The 18,726-nt window shown below is 36.3% G+C and overlaps 1 protein-coding gene across 8 annotated transcripts in view; it reads right to left on the minus strand.

Moving 5' to 3' along the window:
- Positions 1-18,726, minus strand: part of tjp1b (tight junction protein 1b) — a 111,481-nt gene that overhangs the window by 82,433 nt on the left and 10,322 nt on the right. For all 8 annotated transcript variants that reach the window (XM_044123591.1, XM_044123592.1, XM_044123598.1 and 5 more), the window contains exon 2: positions 13,807-13,948. In XM_044123591.1, coding sequence (XP_043979526.1) covers positions 13,807-13,948 — 142 coding nt within the window. The remainder of the gene's footprint in view (positions 1-13,806; positions 13,949-18,726) is intronic.

Here is an 18,726-nt window from a genome sequence, read left to right on the forward strand (position 1 = left end):
TGCACCAGAAACTGAGGTTGGAGTTGGTGCACCACTAAGAATCTTCCTGAGTGAAACATATTTAAGGTGAAACATGTTGACGTTTCTGACAAGAGCAACTCTCTAATATAAAAGTAAGATCTACAAACAAAAAATTAAATATTACAACAGTTTCAGTGGACCTAGTATTTGTGATTAAATCATTATACGACGATTTACAGGTTGGAGTCGGTGCACCACCAATAATCTTCCTGAATGAAACATATTTAAAGTGAAAGGTTTCTGGTAAGAGCTACTGTTTGATACAAAAGTAAAACAATAAAAGAAGCAAAAATATTACAGTAGTTTCAGTGGAGATACATTTTTGTGATATTTACACTGTCCACATATAATAAATAAATAATAATAATAATGATAATAATAATAATAATGATAATATAGGCGGTGCACAGCTTCCTATCTTAATTTCCGGTGTAAGTTTTCACTGACTTCTTTGCAAATAAGCTTCCATTGTAGATATGACAATGGTTTTAAGATTGGTAGAAAGCTTTTGAATAAAAAGTTGTGACATTTGTTAGTGATTTTAAGACAGTAGAGATCCATTTTGGTGTTGGAACCACTTGGACTAACTGTTACCTTTAACAACTAATCTGGATTTAAATCATATGAAGATTATGCTTAATTTTACACATTAGAGCATAAAATTGTGAGACTCCACTGCTTATAATCTAGAACTATTGCTTTAGAAAATGTATTCCTTAAATGTAAGATTATTTTGTAATTTGCTTTCGTCACCTTTTAAATGCTCAAATATAAACAATAAATATGAATCTGTGATAATCGTCCAACATCTATTAAAATCCACTGAGGCTTCACAGCTGTGAGGGGCGAACCTCAAGATTGATTAAACAGTTTTAGCGCAACAATCCCAGTCGATTCCTTCTTCATGCTTGACCACCATCTTGATTCCTAACAACATTACATCACCCTGCTGGACGTCCTTCAGTTGACCTCCCGCTCAGCGACTCAAACATGAAAAAATAACATGAACATTCAGCTTTCCATACAAATAAGGGAAGATTATCATGAAAAAGGTTGCTGTTGCAGTATAAATAGACCCATATGCTATGACATGCTGGTTTACTGCCACGTTTACAGTAATCCACAGCTGTGGCTGGTACGTAGCACACAGGTTTCTCCTGCTATAAATCACAGAGGAAAGTCAATAGAGTTGTTGGGATTTATCTTGGTTTAAGTCGTCTACCTGGAGGTGAATTTTCCGTTGATGAGCTACACAAGCTCAACCTTAAAAGCAATTCAAACGCACAAATCATTTCCTTTAAATGCTCCCCTGTCAGCAAATGAATCCCTTATGGGCTGAACAATTTGATTTTCATGAGTTACTAAGAACGACATTGGAACCATGCTAACTGACAATGTTATATAGAGTTAATTTTTCCTGACAAATTGTCTAATAATCAGTTCTTCACTTGCAGATGAAAACACAGGAAGAAAATAAGAAACACCGGTGCAGAATAGATGTTACATAGGTTTAAGCCTGTCACAGTAAGCAATTAATAAACTAAAATGAGAACAATTATTTCCTTCCTGAAGATTAATATAATTTTGAAGCGTTTTGTTTATGACTTTGGTTGTAAGTGGCTTTTATTTCCATTTTATTTACTGTTTTGGTTGTGTTTTATTTTTAATCTTCCAGTTCCAGTGTTAAGCGTATTTTATATAATTAAACTTTAATTAACTTTGAGGGGACAAACTTGCCATATTACTTGAAAATTGTCTCCAAACAACAACATTATTGTTTATCTCAATAATTTCTGTGACTATTTATCGTCCAGTAAAATTTGTTATCATGACAGGCCTACACAAGTATTCAGTGTTCTGAAGCTTTTGCACAATTTGATAGCTTGGACAAACAAACACATGTGCAACTATACAACTGTACATCTTTGAAAAGCAGAAGTGGAGCCTCCTGCACAACCATCTACAATGCAGCAAGTGGTTTCTGGATGGTAAATCAACAACCAAACACTTGTCTTTTCTTGCAGGCTTGCAGCTGTGTTTGTAGAAGAAGGTGGTTTTCATTTCAATCCGCAATTATTCAGGACACTTATTGTCTCTCCAGTTCCATCCATCCATCCATTTTCCTTTGTCCCTAATGGGGTCGGGAGGGTTGCTGGTGCCCATCTCCAGCTGCGTCCCGGGCGAGAGGCGGGGTACACCCTGGACAGGTCGCCAGTCTGTCGCAGGGCAACACAGAGACATACAGGACACACAACCATGCACACACACACACTCACACACACACCTAGGGAGAATTTAGAGAAACCAATTAACCTGACAGTCATGTTTTTGGACAGTGGGAGGAAGCCGGAGAACCCGGAGAGAACCCACCATGCACAGGGAGAACATGCAAACTCCATGCAGAAAGACCCCGGGCCGGGAATCGAACCCAGGACCTTCTTGGTGCAAGGCAACAGCTCTACCAACTGCACCACTGTGCAGCCCCCCTCTTTTTTGTTGAGATGAGACAAAATTGGAAATAGTTCATTCTTTTGCAATTATTATTTGGTTGTTAGTTGTTTTGTATTTCCATTTTATTTACTGTTTTGATTGTGTTTTAGTTTAGATATGAAAAGCATCTTCCAGTTCCAGTTTTAAGTTTTCTTTTCTTTTTTTTTTTACTAAATTAAAGTTCTGGTTTTTGAGAGGGCAAACTTGAATTATTAAGCCACGTTGCTTGAAAATGATCTCAAAACAATAGTATTTGTGCATTTATCAGATTATTTCCCTCATTTATTTCAGATTTTTCTTGTTTTTTTTTTTTTTTGTTTCATGAGAAAATATGAGAACAAAGTCACACAGGACTTTTCAGGGTCAACACATTGGTACACAGTGCGTGACATAATGCTTTTAAATACAGTCTGTGCACAACGGCCTACAGTGACCCACCATATGTCAGATCAGTGAACACATGGACCTTGCTTCAAGAAATGCACTCAGCATCTGCGCTGCAACCCTCAGAAACGTCACGCATGATCTGCTGCACTTCCTGAGTTTCCATTAACCATAGAAGTGCGCAAATTGAAATTACAAAAATAAATTTCAATTTCAAAAGTTCATCCTAACAAAAGTGTTAGGATCAAAATAGATGGATTTTGCAAAACTGCAATGGAAACTAGTGATGTACAGATTGATACTGAAATATTGATACAAAGCCTATATGCTTTAAGATCGATTCTCAAATCAAAGTATCAATACTTTCAATACTGAAGTTATTTGAGGTAATGTAGTTTAACAAGAGCACATTAGAAAGTAGCTAAATCATTGAGAACTTGCCTAAATGAGACCAGGTTGATGGAAACTACTTTTTCTTCCACCTTGTAAGTGTGTAATGTGAGAAAATGTAATACCCACAGGCAGATTATAAAAGAAATCATGCATGGAGCCATTTCAGTTTTCACTTTTTAGTAGTTCTTAATAACTAAACAATGATTTAAGGTTTTTACTTTACTTTTTTTTAGTTTGTAACATTTTCACATATTGTGTATGATTTTCTGCTGTGGTTAAAATTGTTTTGCCATAGCAAGCGAGGCTGAAGCCTCAATGTACGTCTGAGTTTAAAATAAATAGAGAGCAGTCAAGATTTCAGTAGCATCACATCTTTAGTATCAGTATCGGATCGGTATTACTGATACCAGCTTCAGTTTTACTCAGTATTGGATTGAAAGGAAATTGGTGGTATCAAACATCACTAATGGAAACATTTCATTTGGATCACGAGTCACATAAGCGAAGCTGGATGTCACTACTGGTGGAAATGACAAAGAAGACAACATAATTTGATCAGTTACTCAGTAGTTGAGCAGTTGAGAGCAAATACTTTTTACTCTTGGATGGCTACTTTTACTTGAATAAAAGTTGAAGTACTCTTACTTGAGTACAATTGTTGGATACTCTGCCCACTCCTGCAATATATCTCATGTATGTTTGCCATGATTTTCAACGTCTTCTCTCCTGAACATGAATTTTGATTTAATTTCTTATTCAATGGAAACAGCGCAATTGCGAAATCACATTTTTTTAGCAGAACATGGACAAAGATTTGCAGCACGTTTGAAATGGAAACGCACCTATTGTCGCATGTAAAACCTTTCCCTGAATTAAATCCAACCAAGCATCCGCTGCTTATCACCTAAAGGACAAAAAAATAAATAAATAAAACCATCCAATCGACTGCTGTTGTTACATAACAGACTTGTCTCACTTAGAGGAAATCAGCCGCTCCAATCACAGCGCCTCCCCCTCCCCTGCGGGGCCGCTGGTGATAAATCTCCTGCACCCGTCCGCGCCGCGCCGCTCCGTCCCTCCCGTCCCTGCCTCGGTGTGCCCCGCTCAGGTACGGCCCTCCATCGCACAGGAACAACCTCCCTGATAACAGGCCCTCTGAATATGCAGATTGGTTAATTCAGCTGCAGTTGCTCTCTCTGTAAATGCATCTGCAGCACTTTCCAGCACTGAGCAGCGGATAAGTGCTTACGCCGGGGCTTTTTTTCACCCTTTTCGTGGCGCTTGTGGTAGTTAGAGGGGAGTGCCTCTGTCCGCGGAAGACCGCAGCCAAGAATAAGATTTGAAAAGTGGAACAGGGCGAGCAGAACTAATAAGGGATTAAGACTCTGACCAGTGCAAACCTCAGACCCAGCTGGTGACTGATCCTCATCGGTTATGGAGTAATTAATTTAATTGTGCTTTTCATCTTGGCTTATGGCCGCCGCTGCTCCTGCTGATACAGTTGGAGCTTTCTCTGCAGCTCACCTGGTAGAACCCTCTGCAGCAAACATTACTGTAACATTTTTTAAAACAGCTGAGGGAGCAGTACATGCAGTAGATACTGTATGTCTGAAAATCAAGAAAACACACCAAAAAAACAAAAAACAAACAAACAAACAAAAAAACAACCTTCAGATGACATCAAGCCAGCAAAAAGAAGCTCTTTCTTTAAGCAGGGTTTAATTTTCACCCCCTTAAAGGATAAAAGATAGGACTCTCTGAATTCACAAATATTTTAAGCGTTCAGCTTGTGACCAAAATCATATATTCATCTTGATTTGATTTTATAAATCTGAAAAATATAATATTTTTTTTCTGTCAGTGAATGCACCATACCTGAATTCTTCTAGGTCAAGGTCACTGGACGTTCAAGGTCCTTTAAAAAGATCTAGGTCTTCTAGCTTAACCTTTATGATTTACATTTTACACAATTATTTTTTCTGCACTGACATTCTGTTCTGTAAAATAGTCTCTTGTGTTTTTTAAGTTCAACACACATGGACATTATGTACATTTGAAAAATTGTGAATACAATATTTGTATTCCAATAAGTGCGCAAATCTTGTACAGAACATTATTACTACTGTTGTTATTGCTAATCGTCAAACTTGTTTATATATCAACACTTTTTGTGTGAACTATATGCCTGAGGCTGTAACAACCTGAATTTATCCTTTGTGGGGCAACAAAGGTTATGTTCTTCTATTCTATTTTGATTTAGCATAGTTTTCAAATTTTTTGGACATACATTATTTTTTTAAAATTTATGGTTTTTGTAATTTAAAAAAAAAGCCTTATTTTTACATATTTTTTCATTATCAAAAGATCCAGTTGCTAACATTTATTTCAAACCTTCTAAAAGCAGAAGAAAAATACAAACCTCTGAATAAGTGCCCTTTTCCTTCTTTACTTCCTTTTTTCTAATTATGGGCAGATGAGTAGATAAACCAATGATGTAAATGATTTTAAAGGAAACGTATCAAAACTTGTCCGTTGTTCATTCAGGCTGTGAGAAAGTGAGCGACAGCTAGACCTTTGGTAGATAACAGGAAGTACAAGAAAAGTTACTCTGCTTATTTATTTTGCCTTCAACATCTGTTTGTTATGGGAGGATGCTGCATTACAATATAAACGTCATATCAATATATATATTGATAATTATTGATTAGTTTTTTGTTTTAAATATATGAAATACAGCCCAACCAGTGGTGTGACTTTTCCTGTTTTATCCACAATTTTTACACTATGCTGCAGTCTTTTTTTAAATTTTAAGCAGCTATGAGGCAAAACCTGAAACTGCTGCTGCGCAAGTTACTCAACAGGTTGTTGCTAGGTAACCAAAAAGTGAGTGATTTACTTAGCAAGAATTCAAATTAAATTCAATTTGATTCAAAAATACTTTATTAATCAAATTAAATTAAATTAACCTAAGTTAAATTAAATTAAAGCAGCGTAAGTCTTTCCTCTGCCTACATTCCCCAGAATGCTGTGCGGTTCTGGATCGGAGTTCAGTGAAATTATTGAATATTGTATCAAATGTGTTAACTATTTATACTGATCATGTGTTTATTGCATTTTATATTGTTATTGATTGGATTTTCTAAATTTTGGATTTGGAAATGTTGGAAATCTTCTCCATGCTGAATTTGTATCAGTTAAAATTAGCGAAAGTTTTATGAAAAAATGTAACACCTGAAACACAGGCCACAGAGGACTGGGTTTGCATTTTCAGAGCCGATAAAATTTAGGCACAAGAAATTCCAGAAGTAAACGGTACTCTTCATGTGAAAAACACACAGAGAGATCATTGCATCTCTCTAAAGCTATACAGATAAATAAACAACATACTGTAAATGCAGCATCTTTAAAATGAGATGGAGTGTTGTCAATAAACTCAGAATAATAGCTCCTGTGACAAACAAAGGCTTTGGCTACACCGAAGGCTGTTATTAACCACCGCCGCCGCCGCCACGCTTTATCTCCAAGAGGCTTTCTGCAGCCTTAGCACTAAAATTTGATTCAAGCTTTCTGTGAACAAGTGCAACGTTTGCCAACACAAATGACAGCAGGAGTCGGCCCTGCGCCAAACGTCCTCCCCGGACAACCCGGAGAGTAAAGCAATCAAAAAAAGGCAATCGATCTAAACAAAGTCTTAACCACTATTGATTATTTAGCTCCACAGTGATGAGCAATGATAGCTGCGGACATGAATTCATACGCTAGCTCCAGCTGTGCGCTAAAACAGACAACCTCGTCATCCAGCTAGCATCGTTGTGTCTGTTGTGACATTTTAGTCGAATGCAATGGAAAGCGCTCCTCAGCTCAGCATCTTGCAGGCTCATCACTCACTGTAAGGCGGACCGTTACTTCCATCAGCTGCATTTGAGTTTGGGCAAGTCAGCAAGTTTTCTTCCAGTGCACACGCTGCCTGGACAAAAAATATATATATTTATGGCGAGAGAACGAGAGAGGGAAGAGGGGAAAGTGTGGAAAAGGCAGAAGTCTGCATCTGAACTCTGGTTCCCTGCAGAGATCATGGCCTCTAGAGCTGCTTGAAGCATCCTCTGAGTGGCAGGGCATAAAAACAAATGAGCACAGTTTGTTCAGTCACTTACTTGAAGACTCGCAAAGCAGAATGGGAAGAGAAGACTAAACTGTAAGAAAGAGAACCTGCTTTATTATTTATAATGAAAATGTGAGAAGTGTGGAGTGCTTGTGAATTCAGTTCCACTAAATTTGACATCTCAAAATAAAATCAAGTGCAACCTGAATTTTAATTTTACATTTCATATAACTGTTACTTTTCATAAGGAGTGACACTGCCATAAACCTGATATATGAAGGAGATTCATGAATGTTTATGACTGTTGTCATGAAGTGTCACTCGATAAATAATGCAAACTGACCCTTTTAATGAACTTTTAATGCAATTTTTAATGAAACTTTGCATTAAATGTCATTATTTACCAAGTAATGCAAAGTTGACACTTTTAGTTGACTTTTAATGCAACTTTTAGTGCAACTTTGTATTAAAGTTGGATTATTTACTGAGTGATTCAAAACTGACACTTATAACTTAATTTAAATGCAAATTTTAATAAAACTTTGTACTAAAAATAGCATTATTTACCATCTAAGACAAATTTGACACTTAATGGATCTGCAAGTCTACATTAAAAGTTCCAGTATTGACTAAATAATGCAAAGTTGACACATTTAATGGATTTTTAATGCAATCTTTAACACAACTTTGCATTAAAAATTACATTATTTACCCAATTAATGAAAAGTTGACACTTAATTGACCTTTAATGCAACTTTTAGCACATCTTTGTTTTAAAAGCTGCATTATTTATCGAATAATTCAGCGCTGACTGATTTTTTATGCAACCTTTAGTGCAACTTTACATCAAAAGTGTCATTATTTACCAAATGACACTTTATGACAGCAGTTGTAAACGTTCATGAAGACTCCTTCAGATTTATCTCATGTCAGTTTGATGCTCACCCTTCAAATAAAGTGTTACCCAATAGGAGATATTTTTATCGACCTGGACTGCGTGCTGCTGGTATCTTTGACATTTTCACATTTGTGACATGGCTTTAGATATGCAAGTCTGTCAATCAGCTGTTCCACCACAGCCACACAGTTCACAGAAATGAAATGACTTGACTAGGGGATGGATTTATCCAGCAGGAGATGATCTAATACAGATATTCATACACAGACAGAAGGTAAATCAGGATAATCCAAATGTTTTCACTCTAATCCGCCAATTTTTAGGACTGATCACAATCAAGTTGATATTGGTTTTGAGACTTCTGCTAAATTCAGAATACATGTTTCACGGCCAAATCTCAATAATTATAAAAGTTAAACCTAGGGATGAAACAATTAATCGGATTAATTGCTATTAATCACGATTGATCACAATTAATCGATTATTGAAATACCCATCAACTAATTTAATGATTGATTAATTTTTAACTGAAATATACTGACTCAAATAAAAAGCCATTCACTGAAAGAGTAACATCCTCTGAGCAGAAATTAGGCAAAAAACTGTAAAAAAAATATACATTTTACATTTAAGATGAGAAGAAATCTTTGTCTTTAAATATGTTTTACCCAATAATCCTCAAGTAGCATTTTTAACTTCACCCAGTTCAAATTCTGTAAAAAATTATTAAGCACCTTTTGTTATCCATTGATTAATTGGTTAATCCAAAAATAATCAACACTATATTGATAGAAATGTAATGTTCTTCCATTTTAGTCAATAAAATGTTTATTGAACTATTTAAAATAGGAATTAAAAAATTTGTTCATTTGCGTCTTTTAATATGTTTCTATTATTGTACAAAAAAGGCCTCAATGAAAAATTGCCAGAATATGCCAGTTCTAAAAAAAATAAAATCTGATGAATCGATTAATTGTTAGAATAATCGATGGATTTGCGTTTATGCAGGTGGACAAAAAATTTTCTGAAATCAATCCCTTGTATTATTTTTTTAAATGACGCGGTGGAGATTTTTGTTTTGTTTTTCCTTTTATAAAGATCAAGCTATGTTTGTACACAGTCTTAATGTCACAACAACCCAAAGCAAACATATTGTCAGACTGTGATAGGAAAAATCCAGGAAAAACCCACTTACACAAACTCCACCCAAAACTATTCTTTGGACAAACTAACAATTATTCAACAAATAAAGTCTGTCCATGTATTATTTTCTACTACTTCCTAATAAGAGCAAAGAATGAAAGTTAATGCATCCCGTTGATGAAGTTGGTGCAACATTTTATCAACAGTGGCGACTTTGCAGTTAAAATCATTATCATGAGGGAAGCAGCAGTCATATTTAACCTGCAAACAGCTTTCCACACTTAATCTAATGGAAGTTGAAATATTACTGTGCAAAGGAACAACACAAGACCAATATCTGACAGGGGTCCCTGAACCAATTTAAAATGGATAGGAAATTATTTCTTGGTCAGACAAATTAAAAAGTGAAAAATGGAGGCCATGTCTACCATTTTAATGAGACGGGGGGTCATTAAGTCTGTTATTAGTACATAATATAATGCTCTGCATCCTTAATATGTAGCTCATTAGTGCATGGAGAATCATTAATATGCACATCTGTGTATGTAATGTAAAACAAATTACAAACCTCACAGCAAGGTGATGTCTGTTTCAGAGAAGGTCATCCTTTAGATTATACATAAAATACATGATATGCAAAGAGTTGAGCTACAATAGCTATGTGAAACATAACACAAAAATAGTAGTCCAACACGATTAGAAAGCTCAAATCTTTCTTCAGCTTCAAAATCTACATCTACATTTCTCCAAATACTCACAATCACATGGATGGATAATCAAGTGGTGGCTTTTTAAAGGGGATCTATTATGCAAAATTCATATTTTGCATGTTTGTGTTCTTCTATTCGGGTTTCTACTCCTTCTAGAAACAGACCGAAAGCTTAAAAACACAACACAGTCATTTTTTTTACCAATACGTTGATGTTCTATGGTGTCTAAAAAATTAGAAGTTTCCAAAACCGTCCGAATGTAACATCACAAATCAGCAGGGACTGCCCGTTACCTAGCAACCCCAGTGAAGCCCAGTCCATCAGTTCCAGCATGTTAGTTCTGCTGGTTTTATTGCTGTAAATATGGTGTACAAAAACTTCTGGAAAATACAAGTGTTCTGTTGTTGACTTACTATTCAGAAACCACTTGTCATTGCAGAGGAGGCTCCACTTCTGCTTTTCAAAGATATATAGTTGTAGAATAATTTTGAATTATGTCAAGTGTACTAAAATATTTGCACTTGAAAGAAATCAATTGAAACAAAATGTCAAAAATACTTAATTGATCCCTAAGGTAAAGCAAAATAAAAATGAAAATAGAAACTAGTGATACAACTGAAAATGCAATGTAAGACTGTGTTTTTGCCATACAAATCCTGGCTGGTTGTGCTGGAGGCTCAACTCCTGCTTTTCAAAAATGTACGTTTGTATAACTGTGCATCTGTTTGCGATTGTAAACGTAGATTTACAGCTCATTTGACAGGAGGCCCTAAAACAGCTCATTCTGAAAGAAGCTCAAAATAAGCAGAACTGATCAGACTAAAATCTCATTATCTAAGAACAATTTTGTGAAAAAAATGAGGTGAACATGTTTTTTATAGGGAATAGCACTATCATAACCTGTTCAAGGAAGCATAATTTAAAAATTTAAGGTCAACAAATCCAAAACAAGTCAGATAAAACGAATCTGTTACCTTATTCAAAAGATAAAAATAGTCTTCAAAAGATATAAAGGTTTTCCACATTAATGAGTTTGGATTAATTTTTTTTTTTTTTTGGTCCAGAGTCGGTGGAAATGCGGCTGAAGCTGCTTAGTGTTTTTAACACATAAAATCTTCTTTAAACAGTTTTATTAAACTGCAAAGCAGCAAAAGAAACGATGAAAATTTAATGGATGCACCCTGGGAGCTTTAAAAAACTCTCATGCTCTCAAAAAGCCCATATCACTAATGCCGAACGATTCCTGTATCAATGATTCATCCGGCTCGGGGCTTTTGTTGTATCCTTTTAACAAGATGGAAAAGATAGAGCTGAATTCATAGCTGAAGCGTCAAGACGATAAAACTCCCCAGAGGAGGAGGTCCTTCTGTCTACAGCAAGGTGCAACCAGAGTCTGGATCACAACTGGATCTGCTTCGATTTCTGCACATCACAGCTGATAATCTGTGCTCTCAATCTATGCTCTTTCCAATGTTCACCTCTAGAGTTCAAATCTTTGAAATCCGGTCTTTATTTAAAACCTGTGCATTGTGTGTGCATGTTGGAAATGAGATCCACTATTAATTTTATCTGCAGCTCCAGACTACGGTAATTCCAAACAGTAATCACTTTAATACATGCGGCATCATTTTACCCGCTGAATTTCATAATCTTTTGATGTGCTTCACCTAAATCCCTGACAAAGATGTGTAAAAAGTCTTACTTTTTTATATTGCAGCGCTATAATCTCATGCTTAAAAATATCTAAAAATCCAACCTTTTATTTGATTACAATCCGACCATTGAACTTTTCCTCAATCTCTCTATTTTGTCTCTGGGGAACTACTTCTGTTTGGATTTGAGGTTATGTTTTGGATTACTGTCCTGCTGACAGACCCAGTTTTGTAAATTACATCATCTTTTTCTCTGAAATATTCTGGTAATTTTAAGAGTTCCTTCATTCTTACAGGGTTCTCAGTGCTTTTAAAACCACATGTAGTTTTTATTGGCAAAGACTCACATTTTTAGTCTAATCTGGTAGGTGGGTAGTAATAAGCCGCATTTATTCTTTCATGACCTTTAGCAAAAAATATTCTTCCAAAATATGTTTTACTGCAACATACTCTTTACTTGTAACTAAATAACATTATTTTGAAGTATTTTCCCCTCTTTTAACCAAACATGAACTGACATATACACAAAAATCTGATTTCATCTTATGTTATTTCCTATTTACCGAATCTTCTGCAACATGTGCAACACAAGAGAATATACAAAATATCTTGTCAATGGAAGAAGTTTGCACTCTTCAAACATACAAACATTTAAGTCCAAAAAGTATTCACACTCCATTCAGACTTATATCAAGAGCAGTTGCTTAATTTGACCAATCTGTTTCTTCTAATTGGGAAAATCGTCATGTTCCAAAGTGGCCCAGACTTGAATCTGATAGAGAATCTTTGAAGGGAGTTAAAGATTAAGGCGATGGCAAACAGTGCAGCCGTGCAAAAAGCTGCTCAACAATTATAGGAAAGGTCTGATTGTAATCCCATTAAGAATTTTTCTTCTTGTTGTTAAAATTGGAATGAATAATTTCAAACATTTTAAGTTTTAATACTATTTTTACGTGGCTACTTAGCATTTTTTCCACACATACAGTATATGTCTCATTTTATTTCAGAAACAAACAGAAATCAAAATTTACAAGAGGTTTGAGTATCTTTGATCTTAACTGTGGGTACTGGTTTTACAAAGTGATTTAGAAATGTGTCTTTATTGTGCCTGAATTAGTTATTTCAATCATTTCTACTTAATGAGTAATTTATACTTCAGTTTGGCTGATTTAGTCATTTCTAAAATATAAATTAAAGACTGCCTAATAGTAAAACCAATTGACAAAACCTGCTGGAATTCCGTTTAGGTTGCTAGGTGACGGGCTGGACTTGGCTGGGGTTGCTAGGTAACGGCGGAGTGCCCCTCAAATGTAACTTAACAATAAACAGATTTTTGAAACATTTTCAAGACACCAAAAAACATTAACTTATTGCCCAGAAAACAACTGTGTTTTTTAAACAGTTGGATTGTTTTTATAAGCAGTTTAGACCCAGTTTAGTTTAATTTAATTTAATTTCCCTTTGGGAGCAATAAAATATTTTTTAATTTTTAATTAAACTGAAATGGAAGTGTAATATAAAATGCAAAATGCCAATTTTGCATAATGGGTCAACTTCACTGTTTTTCTTTAATCATGTGTGCCCACACATTTTTCTGTATAAAGCTGACTTCCTTATTGTTTGACTTCCTTAAACAACAATTATAAATTCTAAAGAGAAAAATGAGCAAATCTAAGCAATAAAAGTCCGTTTATTCCAACAAAACCACAAAACAAACCCATCAAAAGCTTTCTCATCATCCAGCTATATAAGTATATACATCATTTGCAAAAAATAACAGTTAATAGTCATGCTTTCTTTGTGACCCAATGACAGGGTTAAGATTTGTGCAACTTTGTTTAGGTGGCGTATTATTTCAAGATGGCTGTGTCAGCACTGAGCGCCTCGAGCCGTGGGAAATTAATTTAATCTTTGTCTGCAGGGCTGTAGATTTTGGTCATACATTACAGCGCCTGGAGGCGATCGATATAGTTCATTAATAGATAATGTCGATGTGTCAGTCAGTTTACTCACGTTGGAGTCGAGGAGATCGATGCTGTCCAGGCTCTTGCTCCGGTGGATGCGGCCCTTGATGCGGCGGAGGGATGGCTTACCCTGAGCGGTGCTCGCGGAGGAGGCTGCTGTGACGGAGCCGGCAGTCGGGCTGGGGTGATGCCTGAGGTCAGGAAAAAACACGGTCAGGAACACAGAAAGCATGGTACTGCGGGCGCAGAGAGCCAAAAGCAAGCAGTGAGGAACATGAAGAAAAACGTCCTGTAATAAAAATCACATCCAGTGGATTTAGACTGGATGTTCACTGCAGGAGGCCAGAAACGGCGTTTAAAGAGACAGGACAGAAAATACCACTGGTCGGTCTGTCCATCCATCCGTCCATCCATACATCTGACAACTAACTATCTGTCTGTCTATCCATCCAACCAGCCAATCGTCCATCCAACCAACCAACCAACCAACCAACCAACCAACTATCCAACCAGTCAACCAAAGAACCATCCATCCATCCATCCATCCATCCATCCAGCCATCCAACCGACCGACTAAACATCCGACCATCCAACCGACTGTCCATCCACTCTTCCATCTTACCTGCTGTCCATCCATCCACCCAACCAAGAAAACCAACCAACCATCCATCCCTCCAACCAACCATCTATCCCTCCAACCAACCAAGGTTGGAGGGTCGGTCCGTCCATCCGTCCAACCGACCGTCCGTCCGTCCGTCTGTCTGTCGATCCACCCTTCCATCTTACCAACCAACTGTCCTGCTGTCCATCCACCAACCAACCAACCATCCATCCATCCATCCATCAATATATCCAATATATCCAATATATCCATCCGTCCATCCATCCATCCATCCTCTTCCAGTTGTCTAATGTTGATTGGGTTAGTGTTTTCCAGTGTTTCCCAGCTTCAATCCACCTGATTCAAATGATTGTATTTCCATATTATCCGTCTATCACTTGAAGTCAGGAATGCTAAAGCAGCAAAACATCTTAACTACGCAGGACTCTGTGTCTGAGAACCAGGACTGGGAAACACTGGCTAAGCTCACAGGTCCAGGAGGAAACATGGACATTCCTGTCCCTGGTGAAAGTTTCCAGAACATTCTGGGAGATCCCAAGTTCTGCCCAGGTCACAAGTGATACACAAACCCGCCATCAACCTCTGAGTCAGGCTTTGAGGAACTGACATGCACAGCAGGTCTGCCTGCTACTTTTGATGAACCGGACCAGATCATTAAAGCAAACTGAAATATATTCATACATATATATTTTTTTGCTAGTTTGTATAAATTTATACTGCAGAATTACTCCTCACAGGAGCAACAAAACACTTTTTACATTAAAAGTACAGCTAAGCTAGACAGCTCCATTCTGAAAAAGTGACACACGCCTAAAAATAACAGAAAAAAAAAACGAAGTTTATTTTTTTTTTAACCTTGTTGTTACTTTAAAAACAATAATATAAATAAATACATATGTATACAAACACATTTTTTTCTGACGGTCTGAAGTTAAATCAGTGTAAACCTTTCTTTGTATAGGTTAGTTAGAATTGACAAATTAATTTATTTTTCCTGAATGCCAGGAAACTTATTGAGAAAATTTTTTAAGAGATTTTTTTGTAGCTTGTTTTGCATATTGTGTTTAAACATTTAATTTGAGCAGGAAGGTAATTTATCTTACAACGATTTGCTTGGATTGCTTCAGTGTAATGAATATTATTAGTGGCTCAGTTACTTACTGACCTGTGTAATTAAAATAAAGGTTGCCAGACACCTTACACGTTAAACATTTATCATTGGACAATTTTTTTGTTAAATTAGTGTTTAGTTTTCACCAGTCAGGTGTCTGAGAGATATTTAAAATGTGCTACATTTTACCTTGTCCCTGATGTAGAATGTGCATACTATCTCAAGATATTATTAACCGTAAGAAATTATATCATATAGCAGTCAGAGGTGGGCAGTGTATCCAAAAACACAGTCAAAGTAAAAGTAAGAAGAAATTTCTCAAATAAGAGTAAAAAGTAAAACGTCTGCTCAAGAAGCAACTAACTGATCAAAATATAAATCATATAATATTTTAAAATTACACAATTAGATGGACCAAAATATAAAGTTAAGTGGAAAGTTTGGTATTTTAAGGATGAAAATAACAATAAGTCATATAAGTAGCAAAAAATAAAATCAATCAAAAGAAATTGAATATAAAACGTCTGAAACTGTAACAAAAACTGTAGGTTGTTTTGGTTAAAACATGTTTGTTTTTTATTCAGTGAGGAGAAAATCCAGAAATTTTACTCAAGTAAAAGTAGCGACACTTCATAATAAAATTACTCAAATAAAAATAAAATGTACAGTGCAGTAAAAATAGTTCTAAAAGTAAATTTTTTCAAAAACGTTACTCAAGTAAATGTAATTGAGTAAATGTAACTCCTTACTACCCAAGTCTGATAATAGTGAAATGTGGTGCTGGAAAAACTCACCTTATAGCAGATTTTGACGACTATCTCCACATTGTATGCAAAGACTAAAGCAATGACATGAGCAGTATTAGCTTCAACATAAATACATTTAATTTTAAATGATGTGGCAAAAGCGTGCCCAATAGGATTTTACAATTTGTTGTAAGAAATAAGAAACTGCTACTATGATGAGCTTGATTCTTATCAGAAAAAGGAACCATTTTTAGTTTACGAACATCTATTGCTTGTTAAATGGATTGCTGGTAGAGTTCATTGTGTTCATTTGGTGCTGTAGTTGACTCTTATCCAACCAAACAATAAATTAGTATTACCTTCGCTAATAGATATCCTTTTATATGCCGAGCAGCAGCCGGCAGAGCACCTGAGGTCTGAACATATGAAACATTATGGGAGGAAAGGATGAACAGCAATGGGGAGAAAGAGAAACGCACCCTCCACTTTTCTATCTGCATTAATTCAATAGTTGCCTGAGGCAGATAGAGGTGCTTACTAGCTAGAAATGCAGAGTAAAAGCCTTCAACAATACGTTCGGTCAATTACAGCTGACCTCAGATGGTTCTCATAAACAATTCAGCAAACATGACTAATGAGAAAATCTGCTTGGACTGTATTACAAAGCTGCTGCAGTCCTGCGCATTCACAGACTGGTTTCTTGGATGTTGATTCTGAGGTGGATTTCAGCCAAAACACCTCGAGCCACAAAAGGCACAACACATCGTAGTGCCAGCAACGCTGCCGACTCAGATGTAACGTGTGCACTGAATTATTTCATCCTCTCTAACAAATCTGCAGGTATGGTACACCTCGCTGGAGATTTGTGACACTGAAATGAAATAGAAATATGACTTTTTCACTTAAATTATTTACAGGCTCTGTAAGGCTTCCTTGGATGAAAAGCATTTGCTTACAAATTGTGTCATTTGGAGGCCATTATGGTGGGAAAGGACAGAGGTTTGGGGCAAAGACTGTTTGAGAAAGAAAATGTAACATAACTGAATGGAAATCTGTGGTATTTTATGGCTGAAACAATTATTGAAATAATCTTCAACTAATTTAGTAATGGATTAATTGTTAACTAGAATATACACACTCAAAAAGAAAACAACAACATTCAGAGCAGCAATTAATTACTTTCAATTATGTCTGGACATTGACTGGGCCATTTTCACACAAAAAATATTCTTTTATCTACACCAGTCCATTGCAGCTCTGCCAGGACGTTCAGCGATGATGTCTGGGTGAAATGTGAATCACCACCAAGTCCAAGTTACTTTCCAGCCTTTTAGCAGGATTTCTTACAGAATTTCCCTCTTTGTCAGTTCATCCATCTTCCCATCCACTCTGACCAGATGTTCTGTTCCTGCCACAGCATTCGGGAACCCCAGTTTCACTGTGTGGATGATGCGTGTTCAAGGTGATTTGCAGTGGAATTTTTCCACCACATGCTATACAAAATATGTTCTTTGAATTTTCTTTTTTAAAGGTTTTATTGTCTCTAGTGGTCTTTATTTGATAGTGAATTGACAGGAAAATGGGTAATGAGATAAAGGGGAAGACATGCGGCAAAGGTCACCAGGCCGGGAATCGAACCTGTGATGGCCACATGGAGTACTAAGACTTAAATATGTGGGTTGTGCTTAGCCCCTGCACCACCACAGCGCCCCCAATTCCTTACATTTTCTGAACAAAATTATTCTTAGATAATGAGATTTTTGCCTATTTTGAGATATTTTAGGTCAAAGTTGCAGGTTCTAATCCCTGCCTGCTAACTCAACGTTTACACTCGCAAGTGAAGATGGCTGTTAACAGATACACAATTATACAACCGTACATCTTTGAAATTCACACAAATGCAACAAGTGGTTTCTAAATGGTTAGTTAACAGCAAGACACTTGTCTTTTCCAGGAGCCATTAAACAGCAGCTGAAGTTGCTGTTTACCATAAGTGCTGGAGTTCCGGTAGCGAGGTGAAGGACTGTGCTCTGCTGGGGTTGCTATGGAAACAGCGATGTGCCCCTTGAATGTAATTCAACAACAAGCAGATTTTTGAAAAAGGTCACTTTCCAGACACCAAAAAACATTAACTTACTCCCAAAAGAACAAGTGGGTGGTTTTTGGGCTGGTTTTAAAAGCACTAGAGACGCAAAGGGAAGAATAAAAATGTGGAAAATATGAATGTTGCATAATAGATCATAACTAATACCATCTACACCTTCTCCGACATGTTTGGCACCTTCCTTGCCCTGTGGAGAACCACAAAACCCATTCAAACACACTGACTTAAATACAGGAGTATAGCTGGACTGAAAAAATGAAAACATGTACTAGTTTAATTATTTTCTGTTCTATTTGTTTGGTTTAACAGAGATTATTTGTGTCTTTTGCAAGTCTTTGCTTTCTCTTTCTTTATTCTTATCTGTTGACATTCACAAAGAAAGCAGA

Source organism: Gambusia affinis, linkage group LG08 (assembly GCF_019740435.1).
Source record: "Gambusia affinis linkage group LG08, SWU_Gaff_1.0, whole genome shotgun sequence".
Lineage (NCBI taxonomy): Eukaryota > Metazoa > Chordata > Actinopteri > Cyprinodontiformes > Poeciliidae > Gambusia > Gambusia affinis.